General features: G+C 47.3%; 1 protein-coding gene across 4 annotated transcripts in view; it reads left to right on the plus strand.

Moving 5' to 3' along the window:
• Nucleotides 1-9,337, plus strand: part of ANKRD6 (ankyrin repeat domain 6) — a 78,456-nt gene that overhangs the window by 51,764 nt on the left and 17,355 nt on the right. For 3 of the 4 annotated variants that reach the window (XM_008567214.1, XM_008567216.1, XM_008567217.1), the window contains exons 5-8: nucleotides 2,956-3,054; nucleotides 4,829-4,927; nucleotides 7,121-7,219; nucleotides 8,733-8,810. In XM_008567214.1, coding sequence (XP_008565436.1) covers nucleotides 2,956-3,054; nucleotides 4,829-4,927; nucleotides 7,121-7,219; nucleotides 8,733-8,810 — 375 coding nt within the window. The remainder of the gene's footprint in view (nucleotides 1-2,955; nucleotides 3,055-4,828; nucleotides 4,928-7,120; nucleotides 7,220-8,732; nucleotides 8,811-9,337) is intronic. The other variant, XM_008567218.1, reaches the window with a different exon arrangement.

A 9,337-nucleotide genomic window follows, 5' to 3' on the forward strand; every position in this document is an offset into this window, starting at 1 on the left:
ATTATCAGTACTCTTGATATACTTGCAGTTATGGGAGAAGGGGTCCTAAAAGGGCTTGCCTTCTTTTCTGTCTTCAGATGGCCGGGCCGGGTGTGGCAAGGGTTTGGAGGGGCCCGAGGTTTCCCACAATGCACTTGTGTAGTTGGGACCATGGGGTGGTGGCTCCATCTAGTGGTAAGGTAATGAATCCGGGTGCTCAGATGGGTTCTAGGTGACAGCAACATGGGGACCATGGACAGCAGTAAGTAGCCTTCCTAAATCACACACACACACAGTGGTATAGTTTCATGGCAAAGTAGGATCTGAAACCCTAGTATCTCTGGTTTAAGACACCTGTGCACATGTCTACACACAGATCTTCAACAGCAATGGCAGGCAAAAGATCTAATGTTAACTATCCAGTTAGAAATATACTCCCATCAATCAGCTTCTCTGGATCTTGCATGCTGCAGGAAATAGAAATGAAAGCTTGAAACCCCTCAGTAAATATAATCTACATGGGAAGCAAGAGCACCAATTTCAGTGGCTTTGACCTCCTTTGAAATCTCCTGGCTCTTGCAGCTTTTCTATTGGTTGATTAGAGAGTGCAGTCAAGCAAGCCATCCCAACCCTCATGGAGACAGGGCAGGAGTAATAGCATTTCTTCTCTCTCACTTTCATCTGTTTCCGCTCTCCAGTCCCTCATTGCATCTTAGGACATTTCCTTCATGTCTCCCATCTGCCCCTGTCTTTCCACGCTCATTACTAAGCATGCCTGGATTATTTCAGAAGGCTCACAGCAGATCGACTAGCTTGTCTAGCCCCTTCTCCATCCTGCTCTTCCTCTGCTCAGAAACCTTCCAGTAAAGCTCCCCAGCCTGCCGCTGTCCCAAGGCCCCCCAAAAGCCTTCCCAGCATGTGCTCCTGAGCTATCAGAGCGGGGCTCCCCAGCTCCTCACCTTCCCACTCCTTTAGGGTAGCCCACTCCTCATTTTTGTCCGTAGACCTCCAACCCAGGCCCCCAGAGCCTCCCTCCCCAAAGGCCCATCTGGCTGTCTGTGGAGATCTGCTGGCTTCCTGCAGCTCTCCCTTGGCACTGTGCACAGCTTTGTGCTGTTGTTTACTGGTTAGCTGTTTCTCCTGGGTCCCTCGTGGGTCCAGAGCTTGAGGGAAAGAAGCAAGGTATACCGTTTGTTTTTTTTATTTTTTGGCAGCTGGCTGGTACAGGAATCTGAACCCTTGACCTTGTTGTTATAACACCACATTTTTTTTTATTATTTTTTTGGCAGCTGGCTGGTACAGGAATCTGAACCCTTGACCTTGTTGTTATAACACCACACTCTAACCAACTGAGCTAACCGACTAGCCCCCTGTTCAGCATGTATTTCATGACTGCCATAAAGCCAACAACTTGGGGACAATCTGAGAGTAGAGTATTTAAATTGTGGGCAGATCCTTTGTTGTTGAGAACTAAGCTAGCAGTGTTCTCTACCTGGCTGCACATTAGACTCTCCTGGGGGACGTTAAACATTAAAAAAATGGAAAAAACCAAAACAAAACAAAAAAGCGCCTGATGGCCAGGCCTAGGGTGTCTGTCACAGTATGACCTAGACTGAGGGGTTTCCTGGAATCTGGGACTTTCAGTGCTAAAACTGGGATAGCCCAGGCCACATTCCCCAGGCTGAGTCAATCAGTCCCCAGAAGGGTTGCAGCTGTGCACAGGTATGGTTTTTTTTTTTAAACTTTCCCCAGGTAATTCTAATGTGTAGCCAAGGGCTGAAAACCACTGACCCCACTAAACACTCAGGCTTGTAATCCTCCATGTGCCTGAAGCTAGCAGTGAGAAAAAAGATCTACCCAGACTAAAGATATGAGAGGGGAGGTAAGTGAACTAGAGACATCCTTTGTTTATTTTTTACTCATTCCTCTTTTCAGGAGGTCAGGAATCTAACATCCTGGAGTATCAGCAGACAGTACTGTGAGATCCAGAGGGGAGTAAAGTAGGTGAGGGGAAGCAATAAACAGGCAATGTAATAGCTCCAAGCCCACGCACTGCAGTCCCAACCCAGCTTTTAAGCTCAGCAGAACAAACGCTGAACTTATATATTCAAACTCCTAAGTGCTTGCAGGCTCTCAGATGACACCAAATCTCTTGTCATGCTGCCTGCTTTTCTTTACTTTTCTAGGGGTTATCGGCAGCCTTGCAGGCCTACCCCCACAGACTCAAGTTCATGTCACGCAGTTCTTTCTGCAAGACTGCTGTGGACATTATTCTTACCCTTGGCTGTCGAAGGTAGTGTCCAGAAAGCAAGAGGGTCTCAATCTGTATGCTAAGTGACAGATGCAGCTGTATTGCCTGCTATGTAGGGCACCTTGCTCGGTTCAAATTTTGATGTTTCAAGAAAAATGTAAGAACGGGTGATTTCAAAAAGGCTTACAAGTTAACTCAATTACTTTTAGGCTGCACTTCCAGGAAGTGTCCAATTTTGCCTTTTTCACTCCACGGTTGGTAGAGTATTGTAGCCATAGCTTTATCTGTGTTGGGCAGAAAGTCATCTCTAGAGTAATGCGATGCTGTGTGTGTGTACAGCATTTCATGGTTAGGAAAATGCCTTCTTAGGCGCTCTGCATCGGTCCTCATAGCCTCAGGACGTAGGGGTCTCACTCACCTTCACAGGTACGGAATTCCAGGCTGAGCATTTGAAGAGCCTTGCCCAGTGGCTTTCACCTAGTAAGTGGGAGAGCCAGGACTTGGGACCATGGTTTTGTGACAGATAGGACTCTTCTGCCTGTTTGGATTCCAAACTAAATGTTACTTGCATCAGAGGCACCTCGGCTGGGATCACCGATCAGGAGGCAGAGAATGTGAGCGTTGACTCTTTTCCCCTGAGTAAGTATTGCCCCTCTGCAAGGTGTGCAGGTGTGTGCAGAAGCACGTTGCTAACGTGTCCTCCCTTCTCTCTGCCTCTCTCCAAGGCGGGGAACACGGCTCTGCACCTGGCCTGCCAGAACAGCCACTGCCAGAGCACACGCATCCTCCTGCTGGGCGGGTCCCGCGCCAACCTCAAAAATAATGTGGGTGAACAAAACCGGCTTCTCTCTTTTTCTCTCTCTTGTGACGCCTCAGAAAATAACCCCAAAGCATCCTTGAGTAGTAACTCTAGAAATTAAAATTTGAAAAGTGTTTGGGGACTATCTGCATTCATTTTTTGCTAATTTCCCAAGGGGTCATTTAGGGACCTTAGAAGAGGAATCAAAAGATTTGGAAATACAATCATGCATTGCATAAGGACATTTTGGTCAACGACAGACCGCATATATGACAGTGGTCACATAAGATTATAAGGGCTATCACTTTTAGCATAGGTGTGTAATTGGCTTGTGTAGATACACTCTGATGTTTGTACAACGTCAAAATCGCATAACGACGCATTTCTCAGAATGTATCCCATCGTTAAGCAACACATAACTGTACTGCTTTTCCCCTATCCTTTTCCCTTCGCTCCTCAACTTGTGATGTTTGTACAACGTCAAAATCGCATAACGACGCATTTCTCAGAATGTATCCCGTCGTTAAGCAACACATAACTGTACTGCTTTTCCCCTATCCTTTTCCCTTCGCTCCTCAACTTTAGTTCATTTTATCATTTCTTACAGCACGTGTCTGGCCAATGACAGTCTACGAAACCTGTAAATGTTTTAAGAAAGTCTCTGCCCATGTAGAGTGTCGTACTATTATTAGCAAATATGGGATGATGCCATACAGAGGAGGTTCTGTGATGCTCCACACCCAGCGTCTACAGAGGGCAGGTCCTATTGATTACTGAGGAGTCCTTGGGATGAGCGGATGGGACAACAGTTCTTAGAGTCTGACCTGAAAGTTTACATGAGTGTTCCTCCTCCCTCCACAAAGAAGCTGTATTTCTTCATAAATCTTAGCCACACTGGTGAGAGAATCTGAGGCTTCTCTCAAAAATGGCCTCTGCTGGGGGTCCCCCTGTTTGGGTACAGACTCATCTAAGGTGGTTCTAGAATGCTCTATACCTCAGCTTTGAGCCCGGCTCCTTCTTAATCCAGGAGAGGAAGTTATGCTGAGTGGCGACAGAGCTAGGATGAAAACACCAAGAGAGCGCTGCAGAACATCACGGCTTTCTGTCTCCAGTTCTGTTGCTGTCTCTGGAAGCAGAGTTCAGTCTGTGCCCACCAAGGAAGGTCCTGGTCCAGAGTTTTTCTGAATGCCCTTTTTTGCTCCCAGTGACTGCTTCCTCATCAGCTCCCCAGGCTACAATGCTCCATATAGGGTATTAGGGTCCTACTGCAATGGGATGCTCCTTGAATTTGGGGGACACATGTTTCTTAAAATTCAGCAGCTCACCCTGCTGCCTTGTCCTTTCAGCCATACTAAATCTATGCTGGGGAAGGCTTATTTCCAAAGCCATGCTGTTGGTCTTAATTCCATTTACTCCAGATCCTCTGGGAAGTAGGGGAGGCTGGGGTCAATGGATCCTTATAAGGTGCTGGATAAGCAGAGCCTCCCTTAGCTTTCCTGCAGGTCTTATGGGGAGCAGGCATCCAGTTTCATAAAGGTGGAATAAGAGACTCTGGGCGACCACAAGGTTATTCTGCACAGGTGAAAGCGAACAGGGCTGCAGACAGCAGCCACACCAGCAAAGGACCACTAGTCTTGGAATGGAGCATCGATGTTAAAGGAGATGCTTACAATTCAGTCAACATGCCCTAAAGAATAGACAAGAGTCTGCCAGCTTTTAAATGATGTTTTCATTTTATTTTTCTCTGTTTTGTTTTGTAACCTCTCAGACTGTGCTTAGAGTTTGATTTCTGTCCGCAGGCAGGCGACACCTGTTTGCACGTTGCTGCGCGCTATAATCACTTGTCCATCATTAGGCTCCTCCTCAGTGCTTTCTGTTCTGTCCATGAAAAGAACCAGGTCAGTGCATGTATCCTCTTCATGGCCGCCAGCACCTTCTCACAAGGCTACCTGACAGGTGTGTTAGTGCCAACAGGATCAGAGGCTGCTGGGAGGTGCCCTCTGACCTGCCTGGGATCCACCAGCGCTGGTCTTTGCATGAGTGTCCCATCGAGTTCCGGTGACCCTGGTTTATCTGACCTCCTAGAAAAAGCGTGCCCTTACCATTCCTGTGCGTATCACCACATTTGCATATTGAACATTTTCTGGAGATCCTAGGGTGGGTTTTGTTTTTAATAAGATTTGAAAAAGGAAATCCACAAGGAAGAGTGTGGCTTAGTAAAGAATAGAGAAGCAAGGGAATTAGGCGTCTTCTGGCTCCCTGACTTCTGTTCCTTGCACTGCCATTTACTTTAGTTTGAATTCATGGAGTCTCTCATTTCTGTAAAATTGGGTACATGATCTGTATCCACGCCATGTAATGGGGTTTTGAAATAAAGCTACGATCATTACACTCACTCTTGCATGGAAATGTGCAAGCTTTTCAGTAGTCATTTAGATTTAAAACATAGATTGTCTTGGTATTTACTGATATCTAAGTGATGCATTTTTGCTTTTCTGAGTTTGGCTCTTCTGAGTTTGGATGCATACATCTGAAATTTTTTAAAAAATTAGATGTGGTTCAGATTAAGTATACATTTTCCAGTGGTTTCTGACCGTGGCTGCATATGAGAATCAACAGAGGAATTAAAAATTCCATTCCTGGATCCCACCCCAGTTTGAAAGAGCCAGAACCCCAGGGGCGAGGTCCAGGCAGTGGTATTTTTAAAAAGCTCCCTGAATGTGCAGCCAGGGTTGAGAACCACTAACCTAATAAAGTAGCTAAGCCTGTCATTCTAAAACCTCCCCAGTGGGTTCTATTTCATCAGAACTCTTAGTCCTGTACAGCCCCCACCAACCAGTGCTTCTCACCTTTGGCAGCATGTTACAATCACCTGGAGCCCAACCCACACAGCAAACCAATGAACTCAGAATATCTGTGAGTGGCACCCAGGCAGCAGTAGTTTTTAAAGCTCCTCAGCTGTTTCCATTATGCAGCCAAGAGTGGAAACCACTGCTATATAGCTTCCTACACACACACACACACACACACACACACACACACACACACACACTCTCTCTCTCTCTCTCTCTCTCTCTCTCTCTCTCTCTAGCTGTTTCCATTATGCAGCCAAGAGTGGAAACCACTGCTATATAGCTTCCTACACACACACACACACACACACACACACACACACACACACACACGTGCACTTGACTGAAATGAACTAAACACTTTTCCTGCTACTCATAGAGATGGCTGAATTTTCATGCTGCCCAGGAAAAAATGTATCAGGGCTCTTTGCCTGATCACCTGACAGGGGAGAGAATGAATTATTTCACTTCTCCTGTATTTGTCTGGTTTACTTATATCATTCTGTTTTGAAAATGACAGCATTTGCATTTGAAGTTGGCCCACTAAGCTGTAGTTTTGTCCTCCTTTAATAGTTGATTGTATGAAAACATATTTTTTGTATAGAGAAAATGCGAAAACTTATTTATAGACTACATGGTAAAAGGCAGAAAACAGTTGGTCGTAAGTGAACACTGATTCTCAGTGTCACCAACCAAATCAAGAACACCCTGAGCCTGCAGATAGAGTGAGTCCCCGTGGCCCCTGCAGATCCGGGGGAGGGGCTGAGGGCTCGGCTGTCACCCTCCAATGCTTGCTGCAGTCCCGTCTTCACAGCTGCTCCTGCTCAACCCACTCTCTGACCTCTGGCCTCCCTGGGCAGAAGAACGGGGTCCAGAGGTCTGGGATGACTAGCCCGCCAACCCCAGCCTTCCTGCCCATCATCCTGCCTCCATGAGGCTTTGGGTCCCACCATTCTCAACAACCCCAGTCCAGCATTATTTTGCCCTGGCATTTAGTCGAGTTCTGTGACTTCTGATATCCCTGCACAGAAAGGAATGTGATATCGGTGCATAGGTCATTCAGTTCCAAGATCTCTTTAAACAGAACTGTGTAACACGTTAAGGAAGGGCCCCATTATCAGCCTAAGGCAAATCTTAGCTTGACTTTGAAGAGCCACCCTAGGCCAGGGGATGAAAAGCTGGAGGGCTGAAGGCCATGAGCAGATGGGGTTCAGCAGGCTCTCTTCTGATTAATTTCAGGCTGGAGACACAGCACTTCATATTGCTGCTGCCCTAAATCACAAGAAGGTGGTTAAAATCTTACTGGAAGCTGGAGCAGATGGGACCATTGTTAACAATGTAAGTGAGGATAGGGTGTGTTGTTACTACCTACACCCCCGCAGTCTCCGAGGGCCCAGCTGCACTCTGAAGAGTGTGGAGCTGAAGCCACAGCCCCTGGGGCCCTCGGGGTGGACTTGTGGGGACCCCTGCTCTGAGCAACCCGGCTTGAGTTAACAAGCCCTGAGGACCCACTTTTAAACTCCCAGCTGCGTGAACACAACCTGGTATGAAAAGGAAGCTTGGAGCTATCTAAGTAACTGGCAAGTGGATGTTAACAAAAGTGGGTTCCAAGCTTGTCCATGCTTGCCGTCCTTAGAAAAATGGCCACATGGCCATCAGATTAATCAGCCTAAAACTCTAACTCCTTCCTCTCCAAAATCATCCCACCTCACTCCTCCCTTCTCTCCTGTCAATCTCTCTCCCCCTCCCATCTTATTCTCTGCCCATCCTCCCTCCCCAGGTCCTATAGCAGACACCAGCTTAGGCACCCTTTCTTCCCGGAAGCTGACCTGCGGCCTGTGCCCTTCTGCGAGGCTCAGGGGGTGGAACAGCTGTGTGGATTCTGGGGCGTCAGGGAGTCAAAGCTGCAAAAGGCTCCTGTTCTCCCAAGTCTAGTCCCCTTCCTCCTCTCGCCTTCTCATAGCCCTGGAACCTGTGCTGGGTGGCACAGTTGCCCCTTCCATGACACCCTGACAACCTTCCCCTTCCTTTCAAATCCTGCTGTTGTCAGCTCTTTGTTCTTGGCTTAAGCTTAACCTCCTTAAAACCTACATTATGGCCACAGCTTTGTAATAATTTCTCCCAGTCCAGTTCCTGAGACTCTATGGCCAGGCCCCTGATCTGGCCCTCCAGATGTTTTCCCTCCTGTTCTCCAGGAAAAGTACATTGCTAGTCTGGATTTTATGATCCTTTGTACTGTTTCAACTGGAATGTTCCACTTTGATCCTGTCTAGGTTTTTTGTTTGTTTGTTTGTTTGTTTAAAGATGACCGGTAAGGGGATCTTAGCCCTTGACTTGGTGTTGTCAGCACCACGCTCTCCCAAGTGAGTCATGGGCCAGCCCTTCCTGTCTGGTTTTTACCTTCCTTTCTTTCTTTCCCAGGAACCTCTCTGGTGGGCAGTGCACCAGGCCTCTGCCTCCCAACACACTTACTGCTCTCTGGGTCGGCACTTGCCCTCTGTTGTGTGTATTTTAATTAGCATGTCCTCTGGAGCATGACTGGCTCCCTCATTGGATGGTGTGAGGCTGAAGAGAGGGGCCACATCATATGCTGTATTGTGGCTGTATTTTGCTGAGCACACAATGTATTTTAATTAGCATGTCCTCTGGAGCATGACTGGCTCCCTCATTGGATGGTATGAGGCTGAAGAGAGGGGCCACATCATATGCTGTATTGTGGCTGTATTTTGCTGAGCACACACAGGGGCTGAGTGTGGAATTGTCTGCTCCCGACGCGAGTTGTGCTGGCTAGGCTCTGAGCGTGCAGGGCTGGTGTCCCTTCCTCACCTGTCCTCCCTGTGTCTTTAATCAGGCAGGCCAGACACCACTGGAGACTGCCCGCCACCACAATAATCCAGAAGTTGCTCTGCTCCTCACTAAAGCTCCGCAGGTAGGATTTACTGCACTTTCCATCATATTGTTTATGTGGGGCTGAAAGTCTTTTGGGACACCTCTGATTGCAATCTCCTAAAGCCAATTTAAACTAACTTAGGTAGAGAATTGATGGGCTTATTAGCCAGGCAATGAGAAATGTGGGAATCCATGTGGGCCTCCAGGATGACTAGAGCCAAAGATTTCCAGTCCAGCTCCTCACACACAGACATCATTTTCTCCCTGAGGCTACGTCATTGTCACAACCAGCTTCCTGGAGCCTAACTTCCCAGCTACTCAGCCAGGGAAGGAATTCCAATTTAAAACATTGCAGAAGAGAACCATGATTGAAGAGCTTGGGGCAAATGCCCTCTCCTGAACAAGTGGGACAAGGGCTTTAAGAAGAGAAGGGGTATTTCCAGAGAAAGGTAGGAGGGAGGGGACCATTCTGGGCAGACAGAGCAGTAAACGTCCACCAGAGGCAGCTAAGTACAGTATAGTTTTCTTTCCTTTTTTTTCGAATAACGATGTTCAATAAATTTAAAT

Source organism: Galeopterus variegatus, unplaced genomic scaffold (assembly GCF_000696425.1).
Source record: "Galeopterus variegatus unplaced genomic scaffold, G_variegatus-3.0.2 Scaffold305, whole genome shotgun sequence".
NCBI classification, from domain to species: domain Eukaryota; kingdom Metazoa; phylum Chordata; class Mammalia; order Dermoptera; family Cynocephalidae; genus Galeopterus; species Galeopterus variegatus.